The sequence below is a fragment of the Malurus melanocephalus genome, unplaced genomic scaffold, assembly GCF_030028575.1.
Source record: "Malurus melanocephalus ecotype Western Australia unplaced genomic scaffold, MMel_1.1 scaffold_126, whole genome shotgun sequence".
Taxonomy (NCBI): Eukaryota; Metazoa; Chordata; class Aves; order Passeriformes; family Maluridae; genus Malurus; species Malurus melanocephalus.
The window spans coordinates 1657902-1680719 of record NW_026623358.1 but is presented as its reverse complement, the minus strand read 5'-3'; the positions used below and the strand labels follow the sequence as shown (position 1 = coordinate 1680719).

Genomic DNA, 22818 nt, shown 5'->3' with positions numbered 1-22818 from the left:
ACACACATCAACAAGACAACTGAAATAGATTTATCTATTGCACTAATAGATATATCTATTGCACTAAAATAGATTTATCAGGATTTACATTTCCCAGGAATCCACTACTTAATGCTRCAGTTTCTTTAGTGTGTCTGTAAGAAAGATTGGTGCCAGCAGCACTGAAAATGGTGCTTGACTGGTTTTTTATATTGACTCTTTTCAATGAATTTCCTCCATTTCCTCCATGCTGCTCCACATTTTGCAGCCTTCTTGAGCTTAATGCACTGCCTGCAAGTCTAACAAGCTATTCTGTCAGATCTAGTTTGCGCAGTTTTTATCTGGCTGAATGTTCCCACCAAGGTCTGAAATCTTTCACAACCCAACTAATTTGCATTGCCCAGGCACTTCACTCAGTAATGCCCCAGAGTGTCCCAAGCCCCTCTGAACACTGTGGTGTGAAACAACATCCAGACATACAAAATACTRGGGACTGGGGTGAAAATTTTACACTTCTCCTAAGCTTCCTGGTCACTAAGTATCTCAGTTGCAACTAAATCAAATAGGAATTGTTAATCTGAAACTCTTGATGGGCTTTGACAATCCTAGAGAGGAGGAAAGAGCATCTGCCTGTATACATTAAGGTACTGCTGAAGGAAACACGGTATCCCTCCTGAATCTCATATTGAAATAAGAGGAGATGGAAGAATTAGGCCCCTTCTTATACAGGTCCAGACACCACACTCTCACTCTACATCTTATCACAGCAGTATCACTAAGAGCCCTGAAAATCTAGTAAAACATTTTACTTTTAGAGACTTCTCAGTGTCTATATTTTTGGAGAGCATTAATCAAATCAGAAATAAGAGCCTAATTTACTTATGTCTCATTTCAAAGCTAGAAGAATGCGAAAACAGAAACCTGCTATTTTTATGTACTCCATTGCTTTTACTTCTGTTCAGGGTCATCCAATCTATAAATTTAATTCAAAAGGAATGTAAAATATGCACATGTTTACATAACAAAGGCTAAAAGTGTTTTACAAGTGGCAAAAATGGGAATGGCTTTAAAATTATGTTGCAAAAGTAACAAAATAATACATGGATAGTAAGAACCAGAASAGATACCATTTTATGCCTCTCCAACTCGTTCCAGCTTACTGAGTTATGCAGTATCTTTTATTTATATATCTCTCTATATCTGTCTATTTTGCCCTTGAATAAGCTGCTCTGGAAGGTTGTCTCCCTTAGTTATTACATGTTTCTTAATACACTTCATCTCATAGAATAGTTGCTCACATCAATCCACACCTAGCAAATGCTGTGAAAATGTAATTTATGAGCTACATCTCTTCAGTATATGGATTTTTACTAGGTTTTTAAAACTGGAAAGATGAAAGTAAAAATGAATGAATGTGAGCATGTGTAAATGTGCAATAATCACACCTATCCACGCCTGTTTGTCTTCCTGCCATCAGATTCAGCCTCTTTGTTCCTCAGGTAGCACATTGTTTGCCTTATACTTTTTATCTTCAAGCACTGAGCAGAGGTTCACTTCAAATTAGGAATTAGCTTGATAATTAAAAGACCTGTACCTCCACAGAATAAAGTGGACTGGCAGAACAATGCATTCTAGAGCAAAATTTATGCTTTTCTTTACAATGCCGGTTTTACCCAACCTGMTATGTTTAAAAGGAAATACCTAGCCATACCTGGAAGCAAAATTTCACCTCAAATAACTGAAATAAGGGTGCAAAGCAAAGTACAACTTGAGCTTATGTAAGAAAAAGTCAATTGTTATTTTCTCCTTTGTRTTAACCAACTGACGTTAGTGCTAACTATTAAAAATTTGGGACAGATCACAGTGCAAAATAAAATGAAATGAAATCTTAGCCTAGCACTGCTCTGTGCCTAGCATGACTTKAAGGCAATCTGTGATTTGTTTATCCTCTCCTTGCCTGCCCACTGGGCTGCAGGACAGAAGACAAGCTGAGAAAATACTGCGAGCCAAGGASCTTGCCTAGATGCCTGCCTGAGATACCCAAAGGCAGCTGAGCTTTGGACAAGGCCCTGCTGGTTGTCTCTTACAGTTTTTCTGTGGGAGTTATTCTCCAGGCAGATCTGGAACTTCCGTGGCATTTTACCTGATGGAAAAGGGCTGAACTGGCAGTGATGAGTGACACCACACCTCTCATGCATGCTCTGTTCCTACCATGGGTAAGGTCTGCTGCTGTCAATTCCTGCAGTGAACATGATACTGTCMACATCTGTCTGGGACATCTCTGGCAGGAAGAACTGGAGCCTTGTTTTGAGGAAGCAGCTATCTGACTTTAGGATTCTCCCATGATACGGAACATGGAAAAGTAAAACAAAACTTTCCAGAGGTACACTCTGAGCAATCTCAAAGCAGATAGTATTAAAAGGGTGGAAAACAGCCCAGGTTTTAGTAAAATGCAGTGGGCCACTGGCTGCAGAGGACATCCCAGTGCACAAAAATGATTGCAGGCAGTTGGCAAGAAGAGACAGGTCACTCTGCTCATGTTAGCTCAGGACTGATTCCAATTTTTAAAAATCTTACCAATTTCCTAGCCTAATACTTAGTGAAATTTAATTACAGTGGTGTTTGGATTTAAGTATTTCACCATACTGTCAGTTACCCATTCAGAATAACACTGGTCTCATCACAGACAAACTGATTGTGGTTTACACAGCACTTGCTGCTTCTCCACAGAGGGCTGATTGGTCCCACGATGATCATGCTCCTCCTGATTTCCARCTGCTACATTTCATTAAGAGACAGCTAAAATTGCCTCAGTGGTTTCCTTATATTATTTTTCCACATAAGTGGTTGGTTCGATTACCATGGGGATGCAAAGGAGTCAGGAACAGGATGAGAGGGTGGCTTGTCAGAGTCTCTTCCTACACAGAGGTAGTCCCACATCAAAAGACTTTAGGAAATACTCATATGAGCATTTCACAAATGAAAATGCCTAAAGATCTCCTGGAGACTAATGGGACCAATACATTTACATTATTCAAGCAAAATGAAATAGGAAAAATTAAGTAAACAATGAGCCTGAAATCAGCATTTTGTAAACAATCTGTTATTCATCAACGTAATTTTGTTCCACAGTTATCTTCTCTAACAAATGTGTGTACATTTTTTGTGTTACTCTTTCCTTGAGATCATTACTTAAAATAGTCTTATCATTAAAAAGAGTGCCATACATTCCCAGCAGAAAGCATCCTACAGAAAGCCTTCACTGTATTTTTACAGAGGGTCAGGCCTATTGTCACTGAAGGTGATGAGATTTTACAACCGAGTTTAACAGACAAAAAGATGCCCTATATCATCTGCTGCAGGCAGGCAATGTGGTGAGCTCAAACATGTGTATAGATTCCAGGGGAAAAAAAGTAGGACATAAGCATACATACATAAAGGTTTTGCAGAAATAGCAGGTGTTCGATGAATAGGGAGACTCTACCCTACTTGCTACAAATCAACTGTAATATGGATCTAGGGCTCCTGAATATTAACACTCTTTTTATCCAGCTTCTCTGCAGCACAAGAGGCATCATTAGACCAGTAGCAGAAGTACTTTGCTTAGCCCATACCTTGCCACATGTTTGAAAAAGCTATTGCTTTTCTCATCTTGACCTAACGAGAGTTTCAGACCAAGGACACACAAATTTATTTATAATATGCATACTGGTACCATGTTTGCTCTCTCACTGGCAAGAGAGAGCTCTGCTCTTCTGGAGATACTGCTGGGTTTATTAGATAGCACAATCCTCAAAGCYCCTCTTCTGTTTCTCTCATTTATCTGTGCAGTGAACTATGATTTGGCCTATTTTCAATTAGCACAGAAGGGGAGCATCTCAGCTGTCTTCCCCCGTGGCTTTTGCATCCTGCGTATTTGCAATGTTCACTTTTATAGCCTTTCCTTCTAGAGATGCAAAAAAGAAAACAGACCAATGTAACTCATATTGCAGTGTGGGGCAACAAGGGTGCTCCAATATACATGGTATTTCCTGGATGAAATGATGTTGCCAAGACAACACATATCACACATAAAAGCCATTCTCCCTCAGGGCACATAATTCCACAGATAGATTCTGAAGATCCTGGTCAAATACAAGTTCTTTCTCTCAGTGGTCATGTTGATGATGAGGACACCAGGAGAAAGATGTCATGATTATGCTGAAGAGCTCAATTCAATAAACAAACCAGGGCCAGAAGACAGATAAATTATAAAACATTTATGTCTTCACTGGCAACAGGGGCTCYAGTCCTCTGGACACCAATGTCCAGGTGTCAGTACATGGGATTGCCAATGGGATGCTGTTCATAGTTCCTGACTGATAGGAAGTAGTGGCCAGGGGCTGGCTCCTGACCTTCTATGAGAGCAGCTCAGCTAACTCCCTCTCAACAGATTCAAGAATACAAAATAATATACCCTGACCAAAATGTGAATTAGCATAAATTTTATTAATTCAGTGGCACCAATTCAAGCCTCGGCTGCCTGCATTCAGAAGGTGGGACATTATGAATGGCACAGCTGAGGCTTGGCTTGATCTAAGTGCAGTCACTCAAACGAGGGCAGCTGAGTTAAGCCAGTCTCACAACCCTTGCAGTGAAATCAGAAAATGGACTAATCTGCTAGACTAACAAATGGGGGGATTTTGATTGGTTTTGTCAGCTTCTTGCAGTGCATTTTAGCCTGAAGGAATGTTGTCTGCACATTAATGCCAGAAATACCACAGCGTCACTGGCCTCTCATTTCAGCACAATGTCTTTGCAGATTCAGATGCAAAAAATCAACATCAATATTTAGAGTAGCCCTTCCAAACTGGAAGCTTTCTGGGGCGTAAACATCACATCTAAATAAAAGATAGTGCGTAGACTTGCCTCCTAGCAGGGATGAGTACATGTACCAGGGCTCTTGCATCGCTGCTGCCAGCATGAGAGAGTTCTGTGTAACAGAGATCAGCAATGGATGCCTGACTGTAYAGTCAGTTCAGATCCATCACTAATTAAGAGTACCTGTCATTAATTTCATTCTTTCAATTTATAAACCAACAAATGGATTTTCTGTAATAATCTTCTCATGACAGTTTTGCATTTGTTTACCCACAGGGAAATCTCCTGATCTCTCTCAGGGGTCTGATCCACACCCCGCAAATGCTTGGAGAGTGCCCTTCACACCCTGGCTCTTTTCAAAGCAAATGGAAGCACGAGGACACACAGAGATTCYCCACTGATCATAAAATCCGAAATTATTTCCATAAACAATTTCTCARAGGCTCCTTATTCTGATGCTTGTCTTCCTTAAAGAAGTACATTTGATRAGAGATGTTGCAGATATTTTGGAGTTAAGATGGAGGTTATAAAAGGATGCCATTTGTGCTGCCACTCTTCTAACCTCATTGTCCAGCCTAAACCAAGAAAAGCCAAAATATCCTTTTCCATAGCAGCCAGCAAATGTCTTGTTTTCTCCATCCATTCATGTATATTTTTAGCAGCAGCAGTGGCTTCCTTGTCTTTATCTACCTTCACTGACAATTCCACCACCTCTGTTGAATTTTGGCAAACTTTGGTGTCAGGACAAAAGATCATAGATTTGTAATGTTTCTAAAGTTTTGGAAGGCTGGTTAGGGAAACTTCATCCAAACTGCCATTCCTAGGCTTGTGATMAGACAGCAAGAGTCAGGGAGGAGCAACTCATACAAAATCGTGTTTCATAAATTCTGTTCCTCATGGCAATATTGAGTTGTTTTTTTTTCCCACAACAAGAATCCTTCAGATTGAGGATTGAGATGATGTACAAGAAGCCACAAATGCTACCACTCAGGCACATGCAAACTGTAAGCCCAAATGTCATCTGAATATTTCACTCACAGACAAACTACATTTTTTTTTTTAACTGATGTTTAATCTACCTATAGCATATTTTCTCATTAGATATGAAACTCAAAGTAATGCTATTATGACTACTTAAAAGAGGCTTGATCCTATGCCCACAAAAACCAGAGAGAACCAAATGATCATTTTTATGGGGCTTTTGAACGGGCCCATAAAGCACAGAGACTATTACAGGTACATGTACAATTTTGAAAATGTATGTGCCAGTACAGAAGTGTAAATGCAGTATTGATTCTTGATCATGATGATAGAAATTTATGGGCTTCAATGTGTCTTGAGGCAGAACTTAACTGTAAAAGGTTGCAAGGGTGCTTTTTGAATATATGTGCATACCCTGGAAACGTTCTGCCTGCAGATATTGTTTACTGCAAAGAGCTGAGTACCCACTGAGTCCCACAGTCTTMTTTTGGGAACAGAGCACCTCAGAAACCTCTGTGCAGCTGGCAGAAGCCTTCCTGGCCAGTCCATACAAGCAAAGGCTTTTGGTATTCAGCAACTACCTGCCAGCAACACCCTGTGGTCAGTGAGGACAGGGACAGAGTTCACCAGCTTCATCAGGAAGAAATCAAACTCATTGCCAACCATTTTCAGCACAAATATATGACACTGCCTTCAGGCAGAAGCGTATCTGGGCATTCTTTGGTCCTTCCTCGCAGTAGTGCTTATCTGCACACATTCAGCTGTCAGCCCCATGCTACTGTTAACAAAGGGATYAATGGAGAGCACACAGAGACCAGGAGCTTCCTGCAAAACATAGGGAGGTGAGCAACTGGTGTTTTCGGGTTCAGGCAGTAGCTAGAGGCAAATTCCCTAATAACTTTTCTTTCTTAATAGGCAAATAATGCAGCTGGTTAAACTGAAAAAGTATGTTTCACCACAGCAAAAGAATGATTTTTACTGCCTGTTTAGATAAACAGAATTGTTTTGGATTGCCTGATAAACTTGGAGAGATACAGATAAAACTCCAAGGATATAAATGACCAGTAGTGTTAATTACCAMATAAAAACCTTTTAAAGAGGAACTAAGCACTGTCTGTCCTTCAAGAATCTACACGCACGTATATTCATCTGCAAAATAAGAGACTGAGATACTCCATTTTTCAACCAAAAAACATATACCTTCTATTCCAGCAAGAAAAGGAAGAGTGTGTGATATTTAGCATCAYGGATCTATTCTACCACCACTTTTATCTAAAATTGTGGGATATCCTGTGGATAATAGGCAATTCAGATGCAGTTAACAACATAYAGTATTATGTTTTCAGCCTACAGAAACAAATAGTAACCAAGAAAAGGCTTACTTTAACTACTTCTTTATACAGACATCATACTACAGAACTGAAACATTCATCTGAAAGTGCATCAATAAAACAAATCACTAATATTCATAAAATCTCTAAGTTTCTTCCAACAGTGATTTCAACTTCTAAAAGGAATGAGAAGTTCCCCCCCATGCTTTTTGTTTCCAAGATTTTCTTGTACATGTTAAGACACCTTTTYATTACTGGAATCCAAGAATCTCTTTGAATTACTTGTGGTGAGCCGCACATCTGAAGAAGCCTTAAACATGGAGAGATCGACCGAAACACACAAAAAAAAGGAGACCTGGTAAAATTGCAGTTAAGTCCTGCAATACTTAAAARTCCAATATCTATAGGTGTTGATTGCAACAAGACTGGGATGGGTTAGCMGCAGATTTTGGAAAAGAACAAAACACCTTTTTCTTTTCATGAAATGTCCTAATCACCACCTYGGACTTCCTTTGCCCAGGCTCTCAGGAAGTCCAAGTAGTCAGGTGCAGCTCTCACCAAATAGAGCTTCTAGAACCATCTCTTGTGGCTGCTCAGTTAGTTATCTGATTTACTCTTTCCTGCACATTAGCTCCTGTGTCTGCTTACATGGGTGCTCAGGAAAAGCAATCTGAATTGATAATTGAAGGAGGATCACCAATGCCACATTAAACACTTATGTGGACACTTCARTTCAGAACTGAATTTGCCTTAATGAATTTAAATAAAATGAATGAGTTTATGAACTGCATAAACATCCACCCAAGGGTTTATGATGTTATAACTAATCTGTTTCATATTTATGGTTTAAATAATTCAAGTTACAATGTATAAAGAAGCCCTAGAATAAACAAGACTTAGACCACAATTTCTATGAAATGTTCTTCATCAAGCTATCTTTGATTTACAATTAATAATCCGTGTTTCCCTATTAAACCTCTGTATATAGGGCGATTCAGATCCTCTTTCTAGCAACTATTTATTATTCCTCAACATACTAGTCCCAGCATCCCTTGAAAGAGCTCATGAAGCTAATAGTTTTGTCTGGGTGATTGCCATCCATATTTCAGATCCCTGTGGAACCGGAATTCCCATCTTTGCTGCCAATACCCTATACATCTAACTGTCTGTGCCTTTTTAATGCAGTTCATGGACACGGAAATAAAAGAGCAACTACTGTGATTAAAAGATCCCATCAGATTAGTGCCACTGGGCTGCATGCTCACATGACCATACAAACCCATTTCCCAATCACAACATGGGTCAGGTGTCACAGCAGGACTCACTGGAGGTACTGCCATGCTGGCCTCAGGGATTCCTGCTTCATTTCCCCCCTGTGGAAATCACTAAGTGAGAGCAAAACAGTATTCTAGGAATGAAACTTCCTCAACAGCACTTCTCAGTGAAAGCATCACTGTGAAGACAAATTTCCTCATGGCTTCATGTCACCGTGAAACATTGTGATTTTCTCCTGTGCCTTTATAAAGGCAGTGAAAACTCAAGGAACAAAAGGCAGCGGTCTGAGAAACACTGATWAATATCCATGCTTCACATGCAATCTAAAAATAAAAAGCAGCTTCAACACATTTTGTTGTTAAATAATTCTAAAATAACATGTAAGGACCCAGTCTGATGAAGACCCTGCATTGATGAGTCATGGCAACAGAAGYTGAGGATGTGCAACAATTTTTTACACAAGAATAAGCTTCTTCCAAACACACATTCTCTCTCCCCACAGCCAGATATTCCATTATTGCTGATTTGTTGCTAAAACACTTAAAACATTTCCAATGGATGCTGTTTTCTAATTCATACACCATGAAGAAGTTTATGCTATTAACAGCACACATTTTCAACCATCAGAATTTGTACTTTTTCTAATGGATTAATTGTATTATATTATTTTAACATGAATGTACTGTTGTAGAATTATGTTGCAGCATTACAGTTTGGGTGGACTCATATAATCTTCATGCAGCAGCTGGAAATGYAATTAGCATAAAAACCAAATGGCCTCATTAAACATCTCTTTCCTGTAAGAAGGGACACATTTAGAGGCTTCGTTTCACACGTTCCACTACAGCTGGCAYGGGGCTAGAACAATCCCCAAATGCATTTTTCAGTCCAGCTAAGCAAAGCCCACTTCTTAAACCCTGGAAATATTCTGCAGYATATCTCAGGAAGACGCAGTGATACTGCTTTGTAGTGGAACACATGCTCCTGGGRGAGTGATTGTATCCCCCAATTTTGAACTGGGAGCTTCCTAGTTGGCAATTCAAGTATAAAAATAGACAATTTCATTCYCTGCCTTCCTTGTACAAATCAGATCTGCAACTTCCGAATGCGTTTCCATTCTTTTAATCGCCTTAAAATGACAAATCTGAAAATGCAGACAATTTAAAATACCAGAAATGAAGAGGCAAACATCACCAAACACTTTCCTTTGCCRTGAAGCATCTTCTGCCACCCTAAGCTTTAGGCTGTTTATCTAATTGCAAGGCTAAAAATGACCACTGGCTTTAAAAATCTCTGAATCCTTGGTTCCACAGCAGATATAAAAGATAGTTTTGTGCCCTGTACAGAATGGCAAAAGACGAAGATTTTTAAAAGTTGTCTACCGTTTTGCATGAATTCTGGTACATTTTTCTGGCCAATTTCTCAAAAGACATTAAGAAAATGTCAGTGCATACAGAGAGAAGTTACACACAATCCTAGAAATTTTTTTTTTCACTTTCAAAATTCAGAATATATCAAGYGTGCAGTTTTAGAACAACGCGAGAAAACCCTGAGAATGGATTTTAATTTTTATTCAGTCCTTTAATGCAATCAGTGTAATACTTCAACAGATCTAAGAGACAACTGTTTTCCTGTCTAGCAGGCCATTTTATATTTGAAATGCAGATTTTTAACTATACTAAGTAATATCTAGTTTGAATTTTAAACAGAAGTGTAAATTTGCATAAAAACTCTTCTAAGATTCATCTAGAAAACAATGAAATACAACTAGCTCAGTTTTTGGATCTTCCTTCATGTAAAAATATTTGCGTTATTCAATGTGCATTCAGGAACAATACAAGTTCCTGCAAAATGCTGCTTTTCTTCAGAGAATGACATTTTGTGCTTCTCTCAAAAAACCATAAAACAGTCAACGTAGCAGCCCTTTCTAACTCTGCAAAGTGGGTGTACCGCTGGTTTTTAACAAAAAATGGAGCTCTTTTTTTGCAAGTTTGGACTAAGTTTTACATCAGTGCCATTTTTCTTTCTTCTCCCAAAATCTTGGAAATGATCAGTGATTTTCAGCAATGCCTTAATGCTCTATGAGCTGCTCCAGCACAGCAAAAATACCTGGCTCAGACCAGCACGTGTATCAGCTGCTCATTGTTTCACTTCAAAAGGGTCATCTGGGATTTTACACAGAAGTATTAACAGGCTTTGTCATGGAAGAGAGCAGGAAGGACTCTGGGGTATTTCAGGGTGATTTCAGGGTGACTTCTGACCCAGCTACCCTGCAAGGGAGACCCTGCTTTTTTTCTGAGAGCTGATTCAGAATTCAGAATTACATTTCCAAGTCATGAGAAAATGAGCATCAGGGAAGAAAAAAACATAATTATTTCTGTTCTCCATACCCAAATCTAGAGACAGTCGGGCCTGAAAGTATAAGAGAAATTATAACTGAAATGTTAATAGCTTTCACATGGGATCACAGCAGAAATTAAATAAAATTCAGGAGAGCAGAATGGGACCATAAAGGGCTTTAAAACAGTTATCCTTGTTAGACAATGATCCAAACAAAACCACTCTTTTCAATGAAAATAGAACCTCTACAGATAGATGTCAATAACCTGGCACTTGGGAAAACTACACAAAGTCTCTCACCTCACAGGCTATSTCCTTAGAAGTACAGGCAGGGGTGAGGGCAGGCATTTCTGCAGGCTGTGCTTCCCCTTTGTTTCCCCAGGCAAAGGTCTGACCTAAGCAGCATGACCAGTTTAAAAGCTTAAGAGTTTGACATGAAAAAACACAAAAGGCAATTGCGGGCAAAGAAGAAATTTTAAGAGAAGTACTGGAAACATATAACTGAATTTCTCCCAACTGGGATATTCTGGAAAGAAAGGTTCAAAATATTTACCTGTTGTAGTTTGACATAATCACCATAGAATCAAATGATCGGGGTATGGTTTATGAATAACAGTTTCTCTAATTGAACAGCTTTACCACTTTTTGTTTTCTTCTTGTTATTCATCAGAAACACTGAAAAATCCTTGTCTGTAAGTGTTGCCAATTTAAGAAATCCCCTCTGCTGACTGGGAGACTTAACTGACATAACAAACTGACATATGCTTTTGTTATAGAGCATTTAAAAAAAAAATTCTGGTAGGAAAAGCCAAAGCATCAAGGCTTAACAAGTTGAAAAAAAAATTTGGGCACAACCTTAATATCTGTTTTAAAGCAGATTTTGAGAGTAAGGCAGCTAAAGGTTGGATGAGCCAACTTTGTTGTGGCTCACTTATTATCTTTAAAGGCTTGAGTGAGAGTGAAAGCAAACAGAAGAGCATGTTATGCTTTCCCTGAAAAATAAACTGACARAATCCACATGCTCCCTTCTGCGGCATTGTCTACACTATTGGGCTTAAATCTTTAAATGAGAGTGCAGACCTCATCTATTCCTATTTAACAGAGTAACTGCTAGCAAGAGAAGATTGTCATCCTCTGTACAGATAACTTTTGAAAGTGTCTTAAGGCCCTTAGGCAGCAGACCCACCCAAAACCCTGCCCTGAATGTCCTTTTTCCCCAAGCCAACTGATGAAGCCTGGGTCACAATGGTTTGCCTTTTGGCTCTTCTATATTCTGGTCTACTTCAGCCCCAGTCTTTATCCCTTCCACCTCTCAAGTCCTACAGCTTGAGACTGGTTCTTGGAAACCAATCTCCACAATTTTACTGAAGCCAATGAAGCTTTAAATGAAACAGGAACAGGTTTTCCCTATTTTCAGGAGGGTACCCAAGTGTGAGGCTAGAAAGTCACAGTYGTGTCTTTCTGTGGCCACAGAACAGGACGTGGGTCCCTAGCTCACCCATAGGTTTTGGGATGGAAAAGGTGGCACCACAGGACTGATCCGTGATAACCACCATGTGGAAGAGGACTTTACATATTTCTAGGAGGGGAACCTGGGACACGAATTAAAGGAGGTTTCAATGGTTTTCCTAGGAGGAAAGGCTGAGCTCAAAAGATTTCCTTTTCTCTCTTTAGCATTACTGGTTGTCTCAGACAACCACCTGCTTGGCAACAGAGCTGCTGAGAAGCTTTCTTGTGGCAGGTCTTTTTCTGCTCATTGTACAGTGTGCCAATGTGCCTAACCCAAACGCTGATGAATCCTTTGCTCTACTACTTACAGCTGAGCTTTCTTTACAGCCCTTAATTTCTCACCAATTTTTGCTTTTCTCCTCTCATTCCAACCAGTGTCCTTCAAGTACAAGTTACATGCTTCCTCCTCCCTTTTGCCTGAGCACTGCAATTCAGGAAGCAAGGATGGGGGAAGACAGATGCACCAATCCTTTAAAATGAAGGTCACCAGAAATGGGAAATGACAAAACAAGACATTTTTCTCTACTCAAACTCCTCCAAGCAACCGAAATACTTCTTTTTCTGTAAGGTTGCAAACAGCTGACTTTTGATGAAAGCAGTGATAAAAAAATCTTCAATAATATTTCAAGTAGGCGAAGAATCTATTTCCCCTCAAGCTTCTTTATTTCAGAAGCAGTTCCTTCTCCAAAACATCTCCAGGAAATGACATTTCAGCATGTGTATGGCACTGCAATAAAGCAGCAACACACCCAGGAACATTTTTCAAGTTCACAGCAAGGTGAGCAGAAGAAGATTGAGGTATTAAAAAAAATGACAAAAGTCTAGCAGAGGAGACAGCCAGCTTGCTCTCTCACTATTTGCTTTGCTGATTCCCAGAGAGCCCAGTGTGGCTTTTAAGACCTTGACCAGCCTTCTAGAGCCATCCTAGCTGCATCCAGCCATAGAAATGTGCTTGGGAACAGAAAATTCTGTTCCTTCCTGGCTTCTTCTGCCACAAGTAACATTACTCATTGTCAGCTATAAGAAACTATCCTATCAACAATATCTTGATATAATCTTGCCATTTAGAAGTTTGTCCTCCCAACTTCATCACACTTCTCATTTTAGTGAGGGGGATGGGTGGACCTGCATGGAAATAATAGTTTCCACACTTTCTGTAAAAATCTTAGGTAAGTTTAAAAAACATACAGCATACTTTTGAATGTGGAATGAAGAACAGTGCAACAGTTTGATTTCTTTGTCTAAATCCCTATATATAGAACTTCAGTGTCAGGAGAGTTTATGTTGTGCTGTAGGAATTTCATCACCCATCAAGGAACTTTCAATAGCATGYTCTGTGATAAAATGATTTGCACTCCTGACATTCAAAACCACATTGTGCTAGTGGGAACTTCATTTCTGTCCAGAATTACTGTGAGAATTAACTTGTTTCTGCTCCTGGTGTRGTACACTGGTGTCCCTCACACAGTATAATATCTCTGTTTTTCTGAGACTGAGCCTGCCCATAGTCAAAGCTCATCTTTCATTCACAGTGCACATTCTTTACAACTTCTTAATACACCACCTTCCAGCAGAAGAGGTCGCTCAGATCAAACCCCAGGGCTCATCTGGCGCTACTCATCTGCCAACAGATCACCCTATCCATGATCTTTTCTACCTGCTCTGGCTGCTCTACAAAACAGCTGATGATCTCACAGACAGACCAACTGCAAGGCAAAGGCATTAGAAGTCTGCATCAAAACCCCATGACTTACCTTTTTGACTAAGACAGCACCAAGGCAATGTCAGACTTTGGACCCTTCTTTATGGTAACTACAGAGATAGCAAAACCAACGTAACCTACAAACATACAAACTCTATGAAATGTGCATCCTTCTGACCTTCTGCTTGTCAGTGACAATACAATAACAAAGATGGAGGATGGGGGACTTGCCATGCTCAAATATCACAATTTGAGTATTGATGTGCTGAAAGGAGTAATCTATAATAAGACCAACATTGAAGCCCTCCATCAATCAAATTATGCATTTTTTGTCTCACCTTATGCAATTAYCAGGTGTCAGAAAATAACTTTGCCTATTAACCAAGAGGTCTTTTTTTTATCCATTGATGGCTGAACTGTATTTTAAGACATTCATCTCTGAATAAATAAGCAGAGCTTTTAGTCTGATAAAGACGGGGATACAAAATGTTAGCACTTGGAAATTCCAAGAAGAAGGCAACCTTTCAACCTTGTATATCAGCCTGACTCTCTCTTTTTCCTGTTCYCTCCCAGGAAAAACCTCCCATTAATTTGAAAGAAAATTTCATCAGATTAGGCCATGTGCTCTGACCCTTACTACTTTTGACATTAAAAATAATTGAATCCGTTGTTGCAGCAAATAAGAGTCTAATAAAACACTTATATTAGTATTTATTTTTGATAATTACTGTTGTTCTGKGCAGGTGGGAAAGCTTGGGTGCATGCCTGTAGGACACTAATGGGAATGTCTTTTCTTCCAAGTGTCACATTTATTAGGGCACTAAAAGAAAATAAGCCTGCATTATGAAGTTTCATGCTGGCTCTCATTATGCCATCTCACAAGCTTGCCCTTTGATTTGTTATAAAGATTAAATATCTCTCTCTCAGTAGATCAGAGGTATTAGACAAGAGGTCATAGAAATGCTGGTAGAAAAATGCTAGTTCTCCGTGTGTCAAATCTTTTTTACTACACATTCAAGGTTCAACCAATGCTTCTTGATTGCTGGGGGTCTCGTAGGATGTTGGTGGGTTCCTGTTCCCCAGGGCTGAGTATGATGGAAACTGTGGGGTCCCAGCTCTCTCAACAGTCCAGAAGTAAATCTCTATCCCTGCCTTCTACAGGGCGCTTAGCAAATTTAACATCCTTGTCAATTTTGTTGCAGTTAGCAGCAGGGAAACTGACAAGAATACCAATTTTGTAGAGCAGGTGCAGGATACTGTTAACTTACTAGAAATGAAAATTTTTCTAAAAAAAAATCAGAAAGGTTTTGGATTCAACTGAGATCAAACCCAACACTGTAACTGACAACTGTTCCTGGAGACCTAGCTTTTAAATTAGTTTTTCAGACACTGAACTCCCTCTTACTAAGGGAGAAGATATGCTGGCATGTCTAGTAAACTTCCTGTTCCTCTGAGGAAATACATGTTTTCAGTCTGGTTTTAATCACTGTGTACTTTCCAAATATTTTGATAATTGGGCAAATCTAAGCAATACTTCTTGTAATGCCCAGAGCAGACTGTAGAGCCATATTCAATCCAGCTTCAAAGCAGTCAGTCTAACCACAGMAGTATGCAGGTTGGCCTCACCTCCTGGAGCAGGAGAAACCATAAAAATCAACAGTAGGCAGGCTTTGGAAACCCATGGTACCTCCTGAACAGCTGTGGTTATTCTCCTAGTTGTAACCAACTAAGCCAGCAAGTTGAAATTAGATTCCAAGTAGTTGTCACCATGGTGTTCACATATCCCTGAGAGCTACATGGTTTTCATGAAAATCCTGCTACACTACACTATGATTATGACTGATACAGGACATGAAAGACAAGCCTTTTGTTTTGCAGAAATGTGTCATTTTTGGTGACAATATTTTCTCATCTGTCAAGTCAAAAAATATGATCATCACTCAGAGTAATATAGCTATTCCAGTTCATTAGTTTTTGCCTGATCTATCAGCAAGCAGCCTAAACCGCACACAGTAAGGAACTCCTTCAGGTACAAACCCCGAAAATTCTTATTCTGCATTTAACCTCATGCAAACATTTGCACTTTAGTTAAATGAGACTTCTCACTCAATTGTGGGCCATTTTCAGGAGTGCAGGATTTGGGGTGCCACAGGACTGCCTGAAAGCTTCCCCTGTGCAATACACAAGGCAGAAAGCAACTGGGTTGTAACTTAAGCCTCTTCTGGCACTTGAAGAAATAAGATATTCACTTATTTCTTTCTAGTTCTAATGTGAACAATAGGAAATCAGGAGAAAGTTAGTATTTTCTCACAGACAATACTGGCTAAAGACTTGCAGAACCACATGTAGTAATTATCAGCCATCATGAAAGAACAAAGGAAAGAAACCTTCTAAATAGATCCCAGAGCTTTCACCACATGCATCAGTGCTTGGATCTGGGATCCTTGCTGAGAACAATGTACAGCATAACTCCACGCTTTCACTGTTTTCCATTTTGTTATTTTTATTTAAAAAAGGTCTTGAACTAGAGAGAAAGGGATGGCAAAAGGAGGGGTGTGGCAGGAATTGAGATTTACTTTTCTCAAAAAAACAAGTGGCACATCATTCCTGCCCAATAGAATGAATAATTTCTGGTTTTGCAAGTCGCTTAACACAACAGTCAACTTGTTTGTCATGTATTTTTCTCGCTCCTCTATTAGCATTCACAGGAGCTTAAATGTGGCTAAATCGACCACTAGCTCTCTCTTTTCATAGTGCTTTTTCCTTTATTCACAATCTGCTCAATCAATATTCAAAGAATTCTTCTAGGTTACCCACTAACTGTCATAGCAGAACCTRAAAATACAGCTTTGGCGAGCTGTGGCTTTAATTGTAGCGCACCCAATGTGTTGCTTTGGGTTTTTAAAATAAAAAGTTGGTAAGAAAAATCTCTTAGATTCTGATACATCTCTCCAAGTCAAGCTTCAACAGTTGAAATACGTATAAACTGAGGCTGAATTACAAATTTTTGGCCTTGTTGAGCAAAGTGTTCTAAATTAATAAACCGACTCCGACATGACTGTTACCTGCTGAAGTGTGCTTGAATTTTTCACTCTTCTTCTTCCTCCATTTCCATGGCTTAAAAAGTCTCCCAAGAGTGGCAAATTTGCTTCTTCTTCTGATTGGAGGCGTGTGAGTCCCAGGTACTAGAGAATCTGAGCGCATTGCAGCCAGTCTTTCCACCTCTTCAGCTGTAATTTCAGCAAGAAAAAGAGAAAAAAATCAAGGAAGGTTGAAAGTGAAATGAATGCCTCAATAAGTTATCAGAGAATCACACAGATGGCCAAAATTTTCCATGGACACAGAGAACTGTAACAAAGGGAAAAAATTTAGTCATTATTTTAACATTATTTTCTTTTCTTTCAGTGAAATTGTTAATCTACTGTAAAGAACAGTAGTAACAATAAGATTCAACTGGAATATGAATTATTATGTTATAAAAGTGTTATAAACACATAATATAGTGTTGGCTTTCACAAATATTAAGATGAGTGCTATGTGTGTGATAAACACATATTGTAGTGTTAGTTCTCACAGAGATTAAAGGTAGATGCTATGTGTTGTGCATCGTGATATAATGTTGTCTTACTTGTAGAAAAAGTTTAGCGTAAACATTATTGTGATTTAAACTTTTCCATGTAAGATTTTTCTTGCACATTATAGCAAAACTATACAAGAAGCTACAGGGARACTCATTTAGATTATGAATGGTGCCCTGGCTGCAATTACACTGACCAAAAGATAAGAAAAGGAGAAAGGAATGCATGAGAAAAGGATCACCTTCCCCACGGTTATCAACACTGACCTACTAGAAGAATGCCRTCATARTTGCTTTAGTATGCATATTAGAAAAATATCTGGTCKGRAGAACTTGTAAAAACATCCATTGTTTGCGGCAARAGGAGTCTGACTGATGGGACCCCCAACCTTCAGACAACCATATCTGCAATGGACAGGCCAGRGGTGTTGTGACCCATTAGGGGCCCCTGCTATGGACACTTCTCTATCAACAAGGAYCATCTGCTGAAACTAYRGAACAGGGGTCACAYGCACACGACCCCAGGGGCCTAAAAAATCATCACTGCTTATGCTCTAAAAAGGCRGATCCATGGTAAACAGTTCTAAGAAAAGTTTGAATATGCATAAATGGCTATGAATAGGCACTAGGCTGATGCAATATGAAATATATTTACAGATGTTGCCTGTCAATAGCAGGTGTGCCTCTGGCAGATYGCCAAGCACCTGACATCGTATCCTTTTGCTTTTATGTGCCCTATTGTCATTTATTAAAACCCTTCAAATTTTAAAAAGAAAGTGAATCGCATTTTTCACAAAAGTTATAATCTTTAACAAATTGTTCTACATTGCTCTAGACAGCTGACAGTTCAGCCATTAGCCATTCCTGGAGAAGTGTGACAGAGACTGGAAAAGAGAAATCTCAATTAAAAAAAAAAAAGATGCAATATAATTGCAAGTTTTTCTGGTGTGTTGTTTTTTTTTTTTTTTTGGCTATGGAATGAGACATTTTCTTTAACTAATATTTGTTAAGATAAATAACGACCCTTTGGTACCATTACTGTGTCCATCAAAACTGCCTTCATCACAAAAAGGGGTAACATTAGGAACTACCCAGTGAGAGAGAGGATGCTGAAAAATCATGGAACCATGGAACTGTTCAGGATACAAAAGACCTCTAAGATTGGGTCCAGCACTGCCAACATCTAAACCACATCCCCAGTGCCACATGTACATATCTTATAATCCTTCCAAAGAGGGTGACTGCCAAAGTGGTCCAAAGACTACTTCCCTGGCATTTTGCTCCAATGCTTTATAACCTTACCCATGAAGAAATTTGTCCTAATATGCAATCTAAAAGCTCCCCTGCTGCCACTAAAAGATCCCGACTCCCACTTGGCTAACCCTTCTTTTCTCCAGGCTGCCTCAGATACTCATGGTAAGACCTGTACTCCAGAACCTTTACYAGCCCTTCTCCATCACCCCAGTGTCTTTCTTGAAGTGAGGGGCCCAAGTCTAGTCCCATTTTTTCTGCCCACTCACTGCCCTCCAATTCTTATKCTTAATTTTTAATTTTGGATCTAAATGCAGTCCACACTTAGGGATGAATTCCATTGAAGGGGATAGGGGTTTTCACTGAACTTCTGTTTTTCAGATTTCAGTATTCTGCAACCTTTACCCTGTAATACATCATGMAAGTCTCAATACTGAAAAAAAAAATCTCAGGAATTCAAATTACCCTTCCTACCTGATGAGAACAAGGGAAGTYTGGGGATGGTCACTTAGTGCAGTTATACTGTATGGTCCCCCCATCTTGCATTCGTAAGGAAAAATTTATTCTGATCATTTTGGTGAAACAATATCCCTGTGACTAGACACACRGAGAGAGGAAAGCCCAGACCACAAAGAAAACACCAGCAGGGGGAAGGCACCARCAGTCCACAAGAGAGGCTGTCTCTGTGCCACAGCTGCCAGGGATGCAAGAGTGTCCCCGTGTCCTGGGCTGAAGCATGCAGCTCTCTCCCTAAGAAAAACATTTGTGTAGCTCAGTCAGCATACAGGAGGGGGTTTCGTATGTGGTTTGTTGTTTGGGGTTTGTTTGTTTGTTTGTGTTTGTCTTTTTAAAGTTGTTGGTTTCTGTGGTTTTTTTTTAAGGGATACCATTTCCCAGGCTTGTGTTGTAATGTGACACTGCCACTAACACTGATTTAAATGGTTTGCAGACACAGTTCAGATTCATAAAGACAGGACACAGACTGTCATCTCTCCTCCTCTGAAGACAACAGCCCAGGGTKTCTATTCACCTCTAGTATATAAAGCATTAACCTCAGGCATGAGCATGGGCTCAGGAACCTCAGCAAAAGCACTGCTTTGAAGGGATGAGCATGCCCACTCCACACTGACAGAATCACCAGAGATTTTGGCTGGCAAATTCTTATGTATCTCAATGGAAATTTTTTTGAGGCTTTAAGTGAGCCAAATTTAGGTTGGTTTTCATGGGAACAGCCAGAGATGCATTTCTAACACAAAGGAGGTTTCATTATCAGGACTRCAAATGAACTACTATTTGAGTCCCTCAGGTTTTTGCAAGAAGGTTGGTTATTTTGTTATTGCTCTTTTATTTGTTTTGAACATTAACAAGCAACACAATCCTTTTCTGCTCTAAAATATCAATGCCAGATACAGCTGCCTGTAACTTTCTGAAGAAGAAAAAGCTACCCAGCAAGATAAAATGAGTCCAGCTGTTTCAGTGGAAATGGTTAAAACCTGCTATTCTTTGGGGTAATGGAGAGAAAGACAGACATTTATGAGAGCATCTCTTTTCAATTTAAAGCAGAGRGAATAAAAAATAATCTGGCCAAAGCATTTCATTCTGTTCCAGCTCTTTGTGCCTGACTGCCTGGAGAAATATCTTCTTACCCAAAGAACCCATTACAAGGCTCTATGCTGTACAAGGGCTGGGACATGCTGTATCAAGGCTGGGAATTGCCTGGTTATGCTGAATAAACCATAAGGGTAAAAAGAAGAGGAAAWCAGAAATTTCTTTATACTTTCTTATTTCACTGGAACCTGCTGGGTCTTGAAGACCAGCACAGGGTACAGACCATTGCCCTCTATATGCAGACCCAAAGGGACCACACCTTTTCCCCTCCCCCCATTTTTAAGATATTCTAGTTCAAGCATGTAAGATCCCACTGTGCTCCACTGCTGTGATTTTTTGGAGGTACTGCTAGAAGTAAKGGGCTGGTTTTGTCTTTGCTGCCTTTTTTGGGGGATATAGGAAGCAGCCCATTGAGTAAACTGGGAATAACACACTACTGCTGCTGCTGAATTAGGCTTCCTGCTAATAAATCTACATCTGAAACATACTGAAATTCCTCTTGCTGCTCACCCACTCTCCTCTTCCCCATCACTGAGACAAGATCTCTGCTACCAAGGTGCCTTAGTTCCTAAATCTCAGAGCTGGAACTTCTCTTTGATAGCTGGTTCTAACTGGCATTGCTGAGGCCATTCTCTAGAGAACTGATACCCCTTAAAGACACTCTGCTCTCACAACATACACATAACTCTGTCCCACACCAGCTGCGCTCTCACTGCCACTGGGGAAGCTTTTCCCACTCAGGGTAAATGAGTATGGATTTACAGTCAGGCAAAACTAACATTGAAGTCAAAAAGAATTTGCCCAAAGGGTGAGTTCATTGAAAGCCAAACACAGTGTCAAAATTATTTCCATATTTTGACTGCTCTTCCCTGCATTTCAGCAGTCTCACACATGAATCTGYGGCCTCAGAGTCCTGCAGTGCCTGGCATCAGTCATGAACATGGCCCTTCCTCTTCATCCTCTCCAAACATACACAGCTTCAAGCTAATGCACGTAACAGCTCTTTTTCCTTCTCACTCGCATTTCTCAGAAGGACATGATTTTTTTTTTTTTTTCATGAGAAATGCTCTCAAGAGCACTGGTAATTCAAAGCATAATAATCACTGGCTAGGAATAAACCACATTAGCATAAAGCCATGACAGTTTTAATACAGCAAGAATAAAAGTAGACCATGATGCAAGAAGTAAATGMCAGAATTCTGCGCTCCTCTCTGCTGCTGCATCTTTTGCTCAAGTTGGCCGGATTTCTCTGCCTTTTTGGCTCATAATGCTATTGACTGGCTGTGGGCTGCAACACCCACTGCTGACAGCAGGCTCAGTAGGCTGATTTCACACCTTTGCTGTTCCCAAAAAAGCTGGTACTTGCAGGAATGGAAAGTAACCCAGGCCTTGCACTCTTTTTCTATTTTTTTTGCCTCCAGAGAGGAAAGCAGTCACAGCAGTCCCTGCCTGATCAGTCTGCTGAGCTGGGAGAGGGAACTAYCGTGTGCATTAGTGCCTGTAGTCACACTGCTGAGATCTCATCTTGACGCTGGTGCCACAAATGTGATGTTTACGGGTCACAGTTGCTGCTGATACTAAGTGCTTATGGGAACTTGTTCTGATTTTTTTTTTCCAGAATCGGAAAGATCTTTTTGAGACAAAGAAATACTGTGACCTGCACAGAGGGTGAAGCACTCCCCTCCCACTTTCTTCTGTCCAAGCTGTCATTCCAGACTAGCAATGGGGACACTAAACCCAGGAGTTTTCCATAGGCTGTTCTGCTGTGAGACAGCTCTCAAGATTTTACTGGAGTTCTTCATACTCTTAAAGTTCATATAGACTTTACATAGGGCTTAAGCAAGACCTGAGGTTTTAATTAAAAAAAAAAAAAAAATTCATATAGACTTTACATAGGGCTTAAGCAAGACCTGAGGTTTTAATTAAAAAAAAAAAAAACGCCACCACAATATGAAGTACTTTGCATCCAGGTAATATAAAAGAAATGTTTTACAAACATGTTTGAAATATATTACACAGGAAGAAAAGATGCCAGGCCATCTTGGACCTGTTCTATATGTTCTTATGATTTTCCTAATCTTTCAGTAGGGTTTTGATTTCCAGACAGTACAGCAAGACAGAACATAGGGGTCGCCTCATTTATGGATTTGAGAAGCACAGCAGGCAGATCAAAGGCCCTCCCAAAGGCAACAAAACTTAAAAAGTTTTCCTGGAGAATGACAGACAGTTTTGTCATTCCCACCACTGTCTGGGAATCACTTCATCTATTAATGTTGCTGATGCATAATACCATAATACCCAGCTTCTATTTTAGAAAGAAGATGCTATTACTGCATCTATTTGGGCATAAAAAGCAATTTCACTGCTGACGTCTGAAGCCCACCAATCCCACTTGTGATCTTTAG

At 39.8% G+C, this 22818-nt stretch overlaps 1 protein-coding gene across 3 annotated transcripts in view; it reads right to left on the bottom strand.

Moving 5' to 3' along the window:
- The window catches only part of PHACTR1 (phosphatase and actin regulator 1), a 304815-nt gene that overhangs the window by 106727 nt on the left and 175270 nt on the right, over positions 1 to 22818 (bottom strand). For all 3 annotated transcript variants that reach the window (XM_057370450.1, XM_057370452.1, XM_057370451.1), the window contains one exon: positions 17043 to 17207. In XM_057370450.1, the coding sequence (XP_057226433.1) occupies positions 17043 to 17207 (165 nt within the window). The remainder of the gene's footprint in view (positions 1 to 17042; positions 17208 to 22818) is intronic.